At 45.3% G+C, this 17,361-nt stretch overlaps 1 protein-coding gene across 1 annotated transcript in view; it reads right to left on the reverse strand.

Moving 5' to 3' along the window:
- Window positions 1-13,104, reverse strand: part of LOC106599558 (chloride channel protein 2) — a 127,468-nt gene extending 114,364 nt beyond the window's left edge. The window contains exon 1 of the mRNA XM_045714612.1: window positions 12,487-13,104. Coding sequence (XP_045570568.1) covers window positions 12,487-12,627 — 141 coding nt within the window. The 5' untranslated portion in view covers window positions 12,628-13,104. The remainder of the gene's footprint in view (window positions 1-12,486) is intronic.
- Between the last annotated feature and the right edge of the window lie 4,257 nt (window positions 13,105-17,361).

A 17,361-nucleotide genomic window follows, 5' to 3' on the forward strand; every position in this document is an offset into this window, starting at 1 on the left:
AACGTTATCTGCACTTCTATTGATCATTTTATTTTTTCAAATCAGACAAGCTCAGCCTCTCATTCTCTCTTATGGGAATCACTTAAGGCCTATCTTAGAAGATACATTATTTCTTATTCTTCTCATTTAAACAAAACTTGGAAAGCTAAACTAGAAGAACTGCCTAAAGCCATCCTTGATTTAGACCAATCTGAATTCGATATTTTGTCCACTACAGATGCAGAATGGTTACAATTGCATTCACGTGGTACCTACTATGAACATGGCTACAGGGCAAGTCGTCTGCTCACACACCAATTAAAATGCAGCACTGCTACCGGTCTGATTCCCCAAATTAAAGATTCCTCTTATAGCTTGATTTCTGATCCTACGGGGATCAATGACACCTTCAAATATTTCTATTCCTCCCCGTATATGTCTGAATTTCCATCAGATACTGCCAATATGACTACATTTTTGGGTGAACTGGAAACTCCCACAGTTGAGGCTGAAACTGCAGATGACCTTGATTCTCCTCTCAGCCTTGGAGAAGTTACTCAGTCTATCAAGTCAATGCAGAACAGCAAAGCTCCAGGGCCTGATGGGTTTCCAGCTGAGTTCTTTAAGAAATTCCATACCAAGTTAGCCCCTTTACTTGTATCTATGTATAATGAGTCACTTGAATGTGGCTCGGTGCCACCTACCCTAAAACAGGCTTCAATAGCGCTTCTCCTTAAGGAGGGGAAAGACCCCACTTCCTGTTCTTCATTTAGGCCCCTAAGCCTCCTTAATGTGGATGTAAAGGTGCTGGAGGATGTGATAGTGAGGCCACTGGAAGTAGTCTTACCAAGACTCATATCAGAGGAACAAACAAGCTTGATAAAGGACAGATACGTATTCATTTTTTAATATTCGGATGCTGTTTAACATAATTTATTACAAAAATGTATCTCACTCCCCTGAAGTGGTAATCTCCCTAGACACAGAGAAGGGATTCGACAGAATTGAATGGGAGTACTTATTTGCTGTTCTTAAAAAAATGTGGATTTGGGGACAAATTTAGCACATGGATCTGTCTCTTGTATACAGTTGAAGTTGGAAGTTTACATACACCTTAGCCAAATACATTTAAACTCAGTTTTTCACAATTTCTGACATTTAATCCTAATAGAAATTCCCTGTTTTAGGTCAGTTATGATCACCATTTTAAGAATGTGAAATGTCAGAATAATAGTAGAGAGAATTATTTATTTCAGCTTATTTCTTTCATCACATTCCCAGTGGGTCACAAGTTTACATACACTCAATTAGTATTTGGTAGCATTGCCTTTAAATTGTTTAACTTGGGTCAAACGTTTCGGGTAGCCTTCCACAATAAGTTGGGTGAATTTTGGCCCATTCCTCCTGACAGAGCTGGTGTAACTGAGTCAGGTTTGTAGGCCTTCTTACTTGCACATGCTTTTTCAGTTCTGCCCACAAATTTTCTATAGGATTGAGGTCAGGGCTTTGTGATGGCCACTCCAATACCTTGACTTTGTTGTCCTTAAGCCATTTTGCCACAACTTTGGAAGTATGCATGGGGTCATTGTCCATTTGGAAGACCCATTTGCGACCAAGCTTTAACTTCCTGACTGATGTCTTGAGATGTTGCTTCAATATATCCACATAATTTTCCATCCTCATGATGCCATCTAGTTTGTGAAGTGCACCAGTCCCTCCTGCAGCAAAGCACCCCCACAACATGATGCAGCCACCCCCGTGCTTCATGGTTGGGATGGCGTTCTTCAGCTTGCAAGCCTCCCCTTTTCTCCTCCAAACCTAACGATGGTCATTATGGCCAAACGGTTCTATTTTTGTTTCATCAGACCAGAGGACATTTCTCCAAAAAGTACGATCTTTGTCCCCATGTGCAGTTGCAAACCGTAGTCTGGCTTTTTTATGGCGGTTTTGGAGCAGTGGCTTCTTCCTTGCTGAGCGGCCTTTCAGGTTATGTCGATACAGATACTTTTGTACCTGTTTCCTCCAGCATCTTCACAAGGTCCTTTGCTGTTGTTCTGGGATTGATTTGCGCTTTTCGCACCAAAGTACGTTCATCTCTAGGAGACAGAACGCGTCTCCTTCCTGAGCGGTATGATGGCTGCGTGGTCCCATGGTGTTTATACTTGCATACTACTGTTTGTACAGATGAACGTGGTACCTTCAGGCGTTTGGAAGTTGCTACCAAGGATGAACCAGACTTGTGGAGGTCTACAATATTTTGGCTGATTTCTTTTGATTTTCCCGTGATGTCAAGCAAAGAGGCACTGAGTTTGAAGGTAGGACTTGAAATACATCCACAGGTACACCTCCAAATGACTCAATTAGCCTAACAGAAGCTTCTAAAGCCATGACATCGTTTTCTGGAATTTTCCAAGCTGTTTAAAGGCACAGTCAACTTAGTGTATGTAAACTTCTGACCCACTGGAATTGTGATACAGTGAATTATAATTGAAACAATCTGTCTGTAAACAAATGTGGGAAAAATGACTTGTGTCATGCACAAATGTCCTAACCGACTTGCCAAAACTATAGTTTGTTAACAAGAAATGTGTGGAGTGGTTGAAAAACGAGGTTTCAAATACCTTGGAGTGAATGTAACTCATTCATTACATGCTCTGTTTTCTGCTAATTTTGATCCCATCCTTATGCAAATTAAATCTGACTTTCAGAGATGGGGTAGCTTATAGGAAGGATTAATGCTGTAAAAATGAACAGTTTACCCAAATTCCTTTATCTATTTCAATCTATCCCATTGTTTTTAACCAATGTTTTTTTTAAAGTCAATCAATCAGGTTGTTACCACATTTATCTTGGGAGGAAAGGTACCCAGAGTCAGTATATCTTTACTTGAGAGATGCAAGTTTAGTGGAGGACTTGCACTACCCAACTGTTTATACTATTACTGGGCAGCCAACTTTCAGACATTGCTATTCTGGTTACATGCTCCAGATACCCCATGGTGCCACATTCTTGTATTTCTGTTTCTCTTCCTGCATTACTCTGCTCTTCTCTCCCAGCACCCCCCTCTCACTATACTGGCAATCCTGTAGTGCTTTCCAAACTTAAGATTTGGTACCAGTTTCGACTGCATTTTAAATTCTCCTCTGCATCTACTATGGGTCCTATTGATAAGAATCACTTATTCCCTGTTTCCCTAATAGATCATGCTTTCTCTTACTGGACAAGGAAAGGTATTAAGTCCTTCCAAGACTTACAGTAGCAGTCAAGAGTTTGGACACACCTGCTCATTCAAGGGTTTTTCTTTATTTTTTACTATTTTCTACATTGTATAATAATAGTGAAGACATCACAACTATGAAATAACACATATGGAATCATGTAGTAACCAAAAAAGTGTTAAACAAATCAAAATATATTTTATATTTGAGATTCTTCAAAGTAGCCACCCTTTGCCTTGATGTTTTTTTTCTAGTTTTCCCAACCTGGCATCTAATTACGCTTTGCCTCCATCTCACTTTTTCCGTTACCTTCAAATTAGGCATTGTGTCTCCTCCCAATGTTCTGGCTTCCCTGCTCCACCCCCTTGCCAACCCTGGGATGGTTTATTGACTCTATGACCTTGACAGAAAGCAGTCATTTCTCAGATATATCTGTGTATTATGTCATTAGACAAAAACCAACAAAACTAAATCTGCTTGGGAACGGTAAATGGGTGTTGAATTCACACAGGAGTGGTGGGATGAGGTGATTGAAAGAGTACGCTCCTGTCACGAGCGGAATGAACAGTTTAAGGAGTGAGTCAAGCGCAGGAGACTGAGGTCCGTTGGAACAATCTTAATTTAATAAATCCACGGGTAACTTTCACATACGGCTGGGAGCATAACAGTCAGGAAAAATGACAAAAAGAAGCTCCGCTCAAAAGGCAGACGGGGCGCAGCCCGGCAACCCTAATGCCTATATAATATACGTAACACCACACGTAACAACGAACAATCCCGCACAAATCCTAGCTAAACACAGACAGACTAAATACCCCCCCACTAATGACAAACACAAAACAGGTGCAAACAAAAAACAGACATAACTAATAGACACTGAAACACAGATCGGTGGCAGCTAGTAGGCCGGCGACGACGACCGCCGAGCGCCGCTCGACCGAGGAGAGGCGCCACCTTCTGTGGATGTTGTGACAGTACCCCTCCCCTGACGCGCGGGTCCCGCAGCGCGCCGATGCCGGCCTCGGGGACGACCCGGAGGGGGAGGCGCCGGGCGATCCGGGCGGAGGTTGTGGAAATTCCGCAACATGGCTGGATCCAGAATGTCCCTCGCCGGGACCCAGCACCTCTCCTCCGGACCATACCCCTCCCAGTCCACGAGGTACTGCAGGACCCCCACCCGACGTCGGGAGTCCAAGATGGCCCGGACTGTGTACGCCGGGGCCCCTCCGATGTCCAGGGGGGGGGGGGGCCTCCCGCACCTCAGCGTCCTGCAGCGGACCAGCTACCACCGGCCTGAGGAGAGACACATGAAACGAGGGGTTAATACGGTAATATGTAGGAAGTTGTAACCTATAACACACCTCGTTTATTCTCCTCAGGACTTTGAATGGCCCCACAAATCGCGGACCCAGCTTCCGGCAGGGCAGGCGGAGGGGCAGGTTCCGGGTCGAGAGCCAGACCCAGGGTACGAACCGCGCCCACTCCCCTGGCCGGTCCTGGCAATATGACCGCAGGAACCTGCCTACATCCTGGTTAATGCGCTCTACCTGCCCATTACTCTCGGGGTGGAAACCCGAGGTCAGGCTGACCGAGACCCCCAGCCTCTCCATAAACGACCTCCACACCCTGGAGGTGAACTGGGAACCCCGATCAGATACGATATGCTCGGGCACCCCGTAGTGCCGGAAGACGTGGGTGAATAGGGCCTCCGCGGTCTGTAGGGCCGTAGGAAGACCGGGCAACGGAAGCAGACGGCAACGGAAGCAGGACTTCGAGAACCGATCCACAACAACCAGGATCGTAGTATTTCCCTGAGATGGCGGGAGATCCGTAAGGAAATCCACCGAGAGGTGAGACCAAGGTCGCTGTGGAACGGGGAGGGGCTGTAATTTCCCTCGAGCCAGGTGCCTAGGAGCCTTACACTGGGCGCACACTGAACAGGAAGAGACATAGTGTGTTACATCCTCTACCAAGGTGGGCCACCAGTACTTCCCCCTCAGGCCTCGCACTGTCCGTTCCACCCCAGGGTGACCCGAGGAGGGTAGAGTGTGGGCCCATCGGATCAAACGATCGCGAACACCCAGCGGAACGAACTTCCGACCCGCAGGACATTGAGGTGGAGTGGGTTCGAGCCGACCCGCCCGCTCGATGTCCGCATCCACCTCCCACACCACCGGCGCCACCAGACAGGACGCAGGGAGTATGGGAGTGGGATCGATGGTCCGCTCCTCGGTGTCGTAGAGACGTGACAGTGCGTCGGCCTTCCGGTTCCGAGAACCCGGAATGTACGAAAGGGTGAACTGAAACCTCATAAAGAACATGGCCCAACTGGCTTGACGAGGATTAAGTCTCCTCGCTGTCCGGATGTACTCCAGGTTATGGTGGTCGGTCCAGATGAGAAAAGGATGACGTGCCCCCTCAAGCCAATGTCTCCACACTGTCAAAGCCTTGACCACGGCTAACAACTCCCTGTCCCCCACATCATAGTTGCGCTCCGCCGGGCTCAGCTTCTTAGAAAAGAATGCGCAGGGGCGGAGCTTCGGAGGAGCGCCCGAACGCTGCGAAAGCACAGCTCCCACCCCAGCCTCGGACGCGTCCACCTCCACTATGAATGGCAAAGAGGGATCCGGATTTGCCAGCACCGGAGTGTTGGTAAACAGAACCTTCAGACGACGGAAGGCTCTGTCCGCCTCTGCCGACCACCGCAATTGCACCGGACCCCCCTTCATCAGTGAGGTAATGGGAGCTGCCACCTGGCCAAAACCCCGGATAAACCTCCGGTAATAATTGGCGAACCCCAAGAACCGCTGCACCTCCTTCACAGTGGTAGGGGTCGGCCAATTACGCACAGCCGTAACGCGGTCATCTTCCATCACCACCCCTGTGGTGGAAATGCGATATCCCAGAAAAGAAACGGCTTGTTGGAAGAACTCACATTTCTCAGCCTTGACGTATAGGTCATGCTCCAGCAGCCGCCCAAGCACTTTACGCACCAGAGCCACATGCGCGGCGCGAGTGGCGGAGTAGATCAAGATGTCATCGATGTACACCATCACCCCCTGCCCGAGCATGTCCCTGAGAACCTCGTCCACAAAGGATTGGAAGACGGCGGGAGCATTCTTTAACCCATATGGCATGACGAGGTACTCATAATGGCCCGATGTGGTACTAAATGCGGTCTTCCACTCGTCTCCATCTCGGATACGCACCAAGTTATAAGCGCTCCTGAGATCTAGTTTGGTGAAAAAGCGCGCCCCGTGAAATGACTCCACGGCCGAAGCAATGAGAGGTAGTGGGTAACTGAACCCCACTGTGATAGAATTTAGACCTCTATAGTCAATGCACGGGCGCAGGCCTCCCCCCTTCTTCTTCACAAAAAAAAAACTTGAGGAGACGGGTGATTTAGATGGCCGAATGTATCCCTGTCTCAAGGATTCAGTGACGTATGTCTCCATTGCCACTGTCTCCTCCTGCGACAGAGGGTACACATGACTTTTAGGAAGGGCTGCGCCAGCCTGGAGGTTTATCACACAATCCCCTTGTCGATGGGGTGGTAATTGAGTCGCCTTCATTTTACTGAAGGCGATAGCCAAATCGGCATATTCAGAGGGAATGTGTACAGTGGAGACTTGGTCTGGACTCTCCACCGTGGTTGCACCGATGGAAACTCCTATACACCTACCTGAGCACTCCCTCGACCACCCCTTAAGAGTCCTCTGCCCCCATGAAATCAGAGGATTGTGAGAGGCTAGCCAGGGAAGTCCCAGCACCACCGGAAACGCCGGGGAATCAATAAGGAACAGGCTGATACGTTCCTCATGACCCCCCTGCGTTACCATGACCAGTGGCACTGTTTCCTCCCTCACTTGGCCAGACCCTAGTGGTCGACTATCTAACGCATGCACGGGGAAGGGTTTGTCCAGTTTAACCTGGGGGATCCCTAACTTATCAGCAACACTTCGGTCCATGAAACTCCCAGCTGCGCCTGAATCGACTAGTGCCTTATACTGGGAGTGAGGGGAAAAACCAGGGAAGAAAACAGAGACATACATGTGGTCGACAGGGGGGTCTGGGTGAGGCTGGTGCTGACTCACCTGGGGGGTCGATGGAGTGCTCTGCTTGCCATCTGAGTTCCCGGGAGAACCTCTCCAGCACCGGTCCGCAGTGTGTCCTCTACGGCCACAGTGGGTGCAGGAGAGGCCCCCCCCTCCGGTCCTCCTAGCAGCGGTCCCTCCAAGCTCCATGGGCGTTGGAGCAGGAGGGATGGGAGGTGGAATGAATAGGCCCCGATCGGAACGTCCCCGGGCAGTTAGCAGGTTGTCCAGCCTGATGGACAAATTAATCAACTGGTCCAGAGTGATGGTATGGTCCCGGCAAGCCAGTTCCCGGCGGACGTCCTCACGTAGACTACACCTGTAGTGGTCAATCAGGGCCCGCTCATTCCACCCCGATCGGGCGGCTAGAGTCCGGAACTCCAGCGCAAAGTCCTGAGCGCTCCTCGTCTCCTGCCTCAGATGAAATAATCGCTCGCCCACCGCCTTGCCCTCCGGGGGATGATCGAATACCGCCCGGAAGCGGCGAGCGAACTCTGGGTAGTTGTCCTTTGCTGAGTCTGGGCCCTCCCAGACGGCGTTGGCCCATTCCAGGGCTCTACCCGTGAGGCACGAGACGAGGACGCTCACCCTCTCTTCATAGGAGGGAGAGGGCCGGACGGTCGCCAGGTACAGGTCCAACTGGAGCAAAAACCCCTTGCACCCAGCGGCCGTCCCATCGAACTCCCTGGGAGCCATTATCCGTATCCCGCTTGTACTGGGTTCGGTTGGATTCGGTAGGGGCGCAGGGTGATGAATTGGTCCTGGTGGGGGTGATGGAGCGACTCGCTCCCAGCTCTCCAATCGGGTCAGCACCTGGTCCATGGCCGTGCCCAGTCGCTGGAGGAGGCTGGCATGTTGGCCGACTTGTTCCTCCATTGACAATGTTCCTGTCCCTGCTGACTCCATAAGTGGTGCGGGATTCTGTCACGAGCGGAATGAACAGTTTAAGGAGTGAGTCAAGCGCAGGAGACTGAGGTCCGTTGGAACAATCTTAATTTAATAAATCCACGGGTAACTTTCACATACGGCTGGGAGCATAACAGTCAGGAAAAATGACAAAAAGAAGCTCCGCTCAAAAGGCAGACGGGGCGCAGCGACGACGACCGCCGAGCGCCGCTCGACCGAGGAGAGGCGCCACCTTCTGTGGATGTTGTGACAGCTCCACTACATCTTGTGCTCGTCTTGGTCTCATACAATGTAAGGTTTTACATAGGGTGCATTTTTCCAAATCCAGATTGTCTGACATATATCCAAATGTAAATGATGAGTGTGAATGATGTCATGTCTCACCGTGTGACCTTTAGTCATGGGATATGGTCAAATCTTTGTACTTACATTGATGTACATTTTGTAAAACTTGAATAAAAATACATTTAAAAAAATAACCATTGTCGTCTCGGGCCATGCCAATATATCCTCCAAACCATGGCTTCTCGGGCATTATCACTTAACTATGTAACTGAATGTGTAGAATTAGAATAATATTAAACATTCTAAAAGTTGGCCCAATTCTCTGAATACATGGCTCTGGCTCATGGTAATGGAACAGAACCCCAGGCCAACAGAATCACCGGCCTGCACGCATACAAATAACTCTATATATGAATGGACAAAGCCATCAATCATGTGACACCATTCATTCTTATGTGAAGATTCAATAGCACAGTGAAGCCAAATGACCTTCGGTTAAGCTGGCGTATCATAGACGGGTTAGCTGACAAAGTCACAAAAAACAATGTGCACGCTTCAATGGGGCAGAAGTCTGTGTTTTGTTATGATTATGAATGTCTAGATAGCTAGTAACTACGACAAGAAGCTGCCATGTGGGGATTCTTAGGTGGCTCGTTTCAGCTAGTTTTATCTTGTTCTTGATGTCATGTCTTGTTTTGACTGTTGTCATATCTATGCTAATATGGCAAAAATTCGATAGCTAGCTAACCAACAACTGTAACAATGTATTTGAGAGTCAACAAGTAATCATTGTGTAAATGTATTTGTTTTCAATAAACATTAGAGACGTGAAATATAGTTTACATGACAATCTAAGCCAACCCTGTATGTTTTGCCCTATAGTTGCTAAACAACCACCCCATCTATGGAGACGCGCAGTTTGAGCTACTCCAGGAAGTGACGTCGCAGGCTAACTCAGTGCTGCCCCCTCTCATTGAGTAACTCAAGTTGAAGGTCAACCGGGTTACTGCAGGTTGCCATTAGCAACTAAATGATCCTTATAACCAATGTGTAGTGTGAATTACACCATGACATTCAGGGGTCTCTATTGGGAAGAAAAACATTTGGGGAGCCTAATAATAAAGACACAATTTAAACGGTCAAAATGAATTACCTTTTAATGTGGCATGAACACAACCAGTCATGATAAAATAATTCTGGCATCCAAACTGCATGCATACTCGCGCCATTTCACGAATGGAAATAGACATCTGTTACAAAACACCACAACGTGTTCCTAATGACATTCAGCGATTGTGATTCCTTAGGCCTACATTAATTGATGTGTCTTGCTGACAAATTTACCTTTTTGCAGCCTGAAAAGTCTGGACACCTGAAATGGGGCTGAAACTGAAAAACAGGATTGTTACCCTAACACACACGGTCAACTTACTAGACTAGTCTACAATGTGTATTACCATTAACTTCTAATAGGCCTACCAGTAGCCAGTGATGTAGTGGTAAAACAAATTGGTGGATAAACTCTGATTGCCAGTCGCAGTAAAAAAAAAGTGACATTTACCCTCCACTAGACCTACACCACTTCCGGTAGTGTACCCTCTCAGCTGCGCGACGGTGATATTCCGCCCAAACTATGTATGCCATGGGCTCTCCAACCCTGTTCCTGCAGCTACCCAGTGCTTAATTTGGGAAACCTGTTTGGGGACATAGATAGTAACATGTTTTCGCAAAACAAAAAATATTTCGCTAAACTGTTGACTCTGCATGCTCAAGAAAGGAATAAAGGAGAGAGAGGAGGAGATGGAAACGCATGGTGGTGAGATGAGCTATTCTGTTTAGCTTAAGGTAATGTGTCTCCCAGTTAATGATGAAAAATCCCTATTATTAGACTACTCAAAATCAAATACAAATTCACTATAATCTTCTAACCGAAAGAGTCACCTTATAGGCCTACTGTCATTAAAATATAGCCTACTTGTTTGAGGGATTGGATGCGCATTGGTGTCTAGCTGTAGGCTAGTTGTCTAGTGATATTGTTGACCATCAGCTGATTCAGGAAAGAAAAATATTGATCAAAAATAATAAAGTTAAATAAACGGTCTACTACTTCTGGCCAGAGATCGCACGGAGAACACCAGTAGCCTACCCACGCGCACCTGGAAAACATAGCAATGATCTCTCTAAACAGCTGACTGACAAAAGCAAACAATGATAAATCAACTGATAAATCGAATGCATTGGAATAAAGGCATTTTTTTTTATCAAGGACGAATGGCAAACAAATGGTGCAAATTGGGAAGTAGAAAGGAAAATCTATGATCAAAGGAGCTCAGCTGAGACCGAAATTCAGCAATACTGAGTAGACAGCTCTGCCACACAGAGATAAATGGTTTAATCCATGACGGAGAGGTGGGGGTGTTTGTTTCAAGTGGATGCCTTTATTTTCATATTTAACACTGTAAAACATATTTAACACATTTCAAACAAATAGGCGAATGGTTCATTTGGATTATTTAGAGACTCCCCCAAAGTTGGACTTTTGTTGCATTTAGGAGAGCTGAGCCCCCCCTGGCTGTATCGTAATTCACACCTTGGTTATAACGTCTTCTGTGTGCAATTTCAAAAGAATCGGTTGAAGGATATACATTGGGTGTATTATAAGCAATTATTGGTAACATGATTGCCTTTCAACCATTTTTTTTATTTGCATGAAAATCTACCAAATTCTTCCATACATTTTAATGGGGGATCCTGTTTTCTGCTAACAATGCCAGCAGTACCACGGCCGGCCTTGAACTTCAGTGGCTTCAATGAGAGGGGGCAGTCGTTTTCCCCTGACGCACACACAGATACACACACAAATATGCATGCATTTCACACATGATCCAAGCCATTATCATCCAGACACTGGCCCAAAGAGTTAAGAGTTATTACATGTATTTATTTTCTCTCTCTCTCTCTCTCTGATTTGTTGTAGGTGTGTTTCTCCTTTGAATGTCCTGCGGATACTACTGTGGCAATGTAGTTAAATAGATGTAATGTTGTCCCTAATAGGTGGAACTAGGTGCTCCGCAGCCTCAAGCACCAACACACTGACCCAGTTCAACCTTCAGTCTCAACAGGTACAATTTGGAATGAATACACACCTGTGGAGTTTGTTTTGGCAACCCACTGTGTGTGTGTACATGTACGGGGGTACACATCAGGTTTTCCAAGTGGGTCAAACCATTTAAAAACATTTACATTTCTCTTTTTGTCATTCGGATTTCCAAGTGGGTCAAACCATTTAAAGAAACAAATAAAATCTCCAGATTGGATCATACTTTCTCAATGACGTCATTCACATTTTTCTCAGAGACTGCATCTGTTAATGAGCGTCAATGAGTGGGTTCAATTTCAAAATATGGCATACCGGTCTTAGAAGACGAATAGCTCATTCATTTCCTATCAAACGTTACAGGAAATATATAAAGGGAAGTCATCGGAGCGAATAAAATAGCCGTTCTCGTGTGCGTAATTTCAAGAGGAACCACCGCAGCAAGGGACCTTTTAAGGACCTTGAGCCCTTACAACGACTTGATGCGCAAAGTAGAATAGGATGCATAACCACCTATACCTCTTCTCCTCACAAGTTTTTGTGTGTAAATAAAAGATGCCAAGAGAGACGTATGTCACTACATTGACAATTATTTAATCTTTGGCATAGAAACATTTTGTAGCCTATCCAGAATATACAATATGATGCCGAATATATATATATATATATATATATATATATATATATATATATATATATATATATATATATACACTGTATAGAAATAACCAAATCATTTGTCCTTGAGCATGAACACATGACTGAAGTTAAACGATTGATACATGATGAAAACAAAATTATTTGACCCCGTCTTCACCGGGGAAAGACAGGATACCAGCGTCGGTAATAGGCATGATGGACTCGAGGCAGAAACAGGTTGCCAAGGGCTCATTCATAGCTTACTCACATTTCCCTCCTCTGGCAGTTCGGTTCCTCCGGTGTGCTTCTCCTCTTCGAGGCTACGGTCCCTAACTGTCAGCTGCGCCCCTCCATCTTTCGTGTAACAGAGTGAATCAAAATGAGGACTTTCTCCGCGCGTTCTGCGCATAAACTCCAACTTCAAAGCTTGAGTTTTCCCCCTTGATCAGTTGTCATTTAATCCATAAGCAAAGGCACTCTCCTATCTCATTCACTCTTCTCCGCGGGTATATGTGATAACCGGTGGCCTGTTGCTGGTGCCTTGACTGGTTGGCGCGAATAGCTGTGTGCACCCACGCTGCACACACAGGACCCCAAACTTCTGCATTTATCCGCGTCGATGCGCATGCCTTTCGACAGCAGCTGCATCTGAAGCCTCAGAGCGACAGCAGAGCTATCCGGTCGAATGTGTTTGACTGTGACCGTTATTTTGGGCATAAATTAGTATTCTATAAATAAAGCTGCAATAGGCTAGTCTCTTTCCCGCGAGGCTCGAGTTGGGTACCATGTGTCCATGATGCAATGCGGGTTCCGTCTGTGTCAAGTGTTTCCCATGACCTCCTTACCTCCTCGTGAAGAAAGTCCAGACGTGTTTGTCAATACCGGTAGCTGCTGGTGTGTTCCTCTTAATTCACCCGCGTCATTTGAGTTGTCTGCAAATAGATATAAAGGCATGGAGGGAATATAATTGTCTGTCTGTCTGTGTCCATCTGTGTGTCTGTCTGCAACCTGCAACGGCGTAGACTCAACACTCAACTTCACACACAGCCTCACACACAGCCTGCCTGCCTACACACAAACAGCTTTTTCCTACACAACACAAGACTAAACAATACATTAATTGCACCTGTGGCGATTTTAGCATGTACATCTTGGTGGGGCAAACTCAAAGGAGCATGCCAGCAAAGACACAACACAACACTAAACAATACATTAATTGCAATATAACGGCGATTAGCGGTGCCCAAAAACTGCTAGGGCCAACATAAAGCTGTACCAACAGCAGAGCTTTTCTTTCCAGCACAATGGAGTGAATCCTTATCACCGCTACACCTGGCTATTGATTACGACATTAATGAGCGAGCGACGACAGACGTAGTCAATATAACTATGTGTTCAGCACTTTTGAAATGTACAGTGACAGAATGCCGAACATGGGCTGCTCTTACAGTATTTCCCCTGTACACCAAGTCAGAACCATAAGATAAATAAAGGGGACATATAAGCAGACAATGAAACCTCTTACAATATTAGATGATGACATTTCTCAAAAACAGGTTATAGGCTACATGTGCAGCACCACCGAGTCAGAACAGTAATGTTAGGTGAAATTAAGAGGTGAAAATTTACCAAATTATTAGGGTGAGGCACATGGGAAACTAACAGCTTACTACACAACATACAGTTAGTATTACTTTCTTAGCTACGGTATACAGATCTCCCTTGCATATTACGTAATTTATGCAGCAGCACACAAGACATTTTTGGACTCACCTTGGCTTGTGATGTGCTCACTTAAACATGAAGGTGGCACAGCGGTTTTGTCATCAAACTTTGTCATCAAAGTCTGGCATTCTCTGGATATATGGTAGGAACTTGGGGAAAAAAACACACAGCCACTCCATTGAATAGCAGGCTAATGGTTGCTTTGCACTGCTTGCTGTTAGCCACTGATTCTTTCCAAACGACTCATTGTTGAAGTTGCGATTTCCAACTTGTTGTGTAATCTTTATGTCCAATGGCCGATGAGCACCGATAAGTTTTATCTATAATTTCTCTTCATTATTTCTCTTCATATGACAAGGATTAAAAAGGATTTGCCAGTAGATTGTCGACTTGAAGTATGATGATGACTGCTAGCTAAGACTTTGAAAGTAAGATGTTGACATGATAAGTCCAATCAAAGCTACTGTATTTATAATGTGATTTGACATCATTTTATCTGTGGCCAATGACCTTGAGCCTTCTTGGAAGGGTACTCGTAATATAACTCTATGGCAGGACCCAAAGGGCTGACATTTTGGATCTCTACCCTTACTAAGGACATAAACTTCGCGACGACGTAGTGTCCCCATGAGTGACAGAATACTGAGCCAATCACGGCGCAATGCTCCTATTTTTTGCTGGCTCGCCCCACCACCACAGAAAGCACTGAGCTAGGCTGAAACACCTGCATTTTGGAGCTGCCTTACTGAAGAAAACAAAAAAAGAGACCATGTGTGTTTGCGGCTTTATTAACTCAATGATATATCATTTTTTACATTGTTTGCAAACTGATATGTGACACGTATTAATGCAAAAATAACATGCACCCCCAAAATTGATATATTTATATATATACACACACTACCATTCAAAGGTTTGGGGTCACTTAGAAATGTACTTGTTTTTGAAAGAAAAGCACATTTTTTGTCTGTTAAAATATCAAATTGATCAGGAATACAGTGTAGACATTGTTAATGTTGTAAATGACTATTGTAGCTTGAAACGGCTGGTTTTTAATGGAATATCTACATAGGCATACAGAGACCCATTATCAGCAACCATCACTCCTGTGTTCCAATGGCACGTTGTGTTAGCTAATCCAAGTTTATCATTTTAAAAGGCTAATTAATCATTAGAAAACCCTTTTGCAAGAAATTGAGAAATTGAGAAATTGCCAAGAAACTGAAGATCTCGTACAACGCTGTGTACTACTCCCTTCACAGGCTCTAACCAGAATTGGAGGAGTGGGAGGTTCCGGTGCACAACTGAGCAAGAGGGCAAGTATATTAGAGTGTCTAGTTTGAGAAACAGACGCCTCACAAGTCCTCAACTGGCAGCTTCATTAAATAGTACCCGCAAAACACCAGTCTCAACGTCAACAGTGCAGTGTCTTTGGCTATGCCGGATTAAGTGATATGACATGCTAACCTATAAAATTATTTCTCAAATTAATATTACCTGATTAAGCTAATCATCTTAATGCAATTAACTAGAAAGTCGGGGCACCACGGAAGAACGTTTATAGAGCCGTTATCTTCCGAATAAACTCTTAAAATACTTAGTAATACTTTACATCGATAGCAGTCAATATTAACCCTTATCTTATTTTCAGTCTCATAATGAAAGTTGTAAATTCTTGGCTATCTTCACGAACCCGGCTAACAAGTTGAATCAGCAATACAAAATTGGGTTTAATTATTTATTTACTAAATACCTAAACTAATCACACAGAATTACAAATACACCGAATACAAATGATGTCATACATGATGGCTGGTTACACAAAGGAAAGGGGGTTGGGCTTGAATGAAAGAGCGGGAAGATTTAGGAACAAAGAAACAGCAGCTATGCTATCGTAAATACATTATCTTATGCATTCTAAATTACCGCCCATTTGGACAAGGAAAATGCAATAAACATTTACTCTGAGCTGCGCTTCGGTAGATTGGTCGTAGATGCTGGCCGGGTTGGCCAACAGATCTTCCTGTCCTCGGAAGAATGTCTCTGGTGGTAAATTGGATACGTGGTGGTATCTTCGTCCGTCTGTTAGACTGGATCCGTCGTCCGTCCTTTCCTAGCCCCGGTCTACAGCGGCCGCTGCTAACTCAACGGCTAGGAAGTATCACTTCTGTAGTGAATAAGCTCAAAGTTCGTACCATTCGCCACCAAAGCTCATGCCGAGGTTGGCTTAGTTCTGTACTTGACGTGTGTCCTTCTAACGTAGAGGCTGCAGACCTCACAAACTGGAACATGTGGTTATCTTTTCGTCAAAGGCTTATATAGTGGAGAGGGGGAAGGATGTGTTTCATCGTTTATAACCCCTGTCTCTTCACAGGGGTGGGCCACTGATCAAGCAGGGCACTTTCCTTATGAAAACCCAATTCTCTCATTTGGAAGCTAAAATTACATTTAATCTCCTAACAAACAATTTCAATATCAAACATTTCAATTGCATAACAATTCCATGTTACTCTGATAACTATAGGGTGTATACTTTCTCAGGTACAGTTTATGTCGTCCTGTCATCAGTCATAATGTCTCAGATGACAACCGAACTGACATCCATACTCATTACGTTCCCAAGCATATTTCCAACTGGTTTTATTACCAAAATATGGTTCCTTTTCCCCATTTGTTTGATGTTCCCAGACTCTCTATATTTAACACAGGCTATTCAAGTCCTTCAGTAGGGTCAGAAAGAGAGGGGAAGGGAGAAAGGTATTTATGGGGGGGTCATAAACCTTACCCACAGGCCAACGTCATGACAACAGTGAAGAGGCAACTCCGAGATGCTGGCCTTCTAGGCAGAGTTCCTCTGCCCAGTGTCTGTGTTCAATCAAATTCAATCAAATGTATTTATGAAGTCCTTTTTACATCAGCCGATGTCACAAAGTGCTAAACAGAATCCCAGCCTAAAACCCCAAACAGCAAGCAGTGCAGATGTAGAAGCACGGTGGCTAGGAAAAACTCCCTAGAAAGGCCAGAACCTAAGAAGAAACCTAGAGAGGAACCAGGCTCTGAGGGGTGGCCAGTCCTCTTCTGGCTGTGCGGGGTGGAGATTACAACAGAACATGGCCAAGATGTTCAAACATTCATAAATGACCAGCAGGGTCAGATAATAATATTCACAGTGGTTGTAGAGGGTGCAACAGGTCAGCACCTCAGGAGTAAATGTCAGCTGGCTTTTCATAGCCGATCATTCAGAGTTAGAGACAGCAGGTGCGGTAGAGAGAGAGAGTCCAAAATAGCAGGTCCAGGACAAGGTAGCATGTCCAGTGAACAGGTCAGGGTTCCATCAGTTGAAACAGTTGAAATCAGTTGAAACAGTTGAAATCAGTTGAAACTGGAGCAGCAGCATGAAGAGAGAAAAAGAGAGAGA

Source organism: Salmo salar, chromosome ssa03 (genome assembly GCF_905237065.1).
Source record: "Salmo salar chromosome ssa03, Ssal_v3.1, whole genome shotgun sequence".
Taxonomy (NCBI): domain Eukaryota; kingdom Metazoa; phylum Chordata; class Actinopteri; order Salmoniformes; family Salmonidae; genus Salmo; species Salmo salar.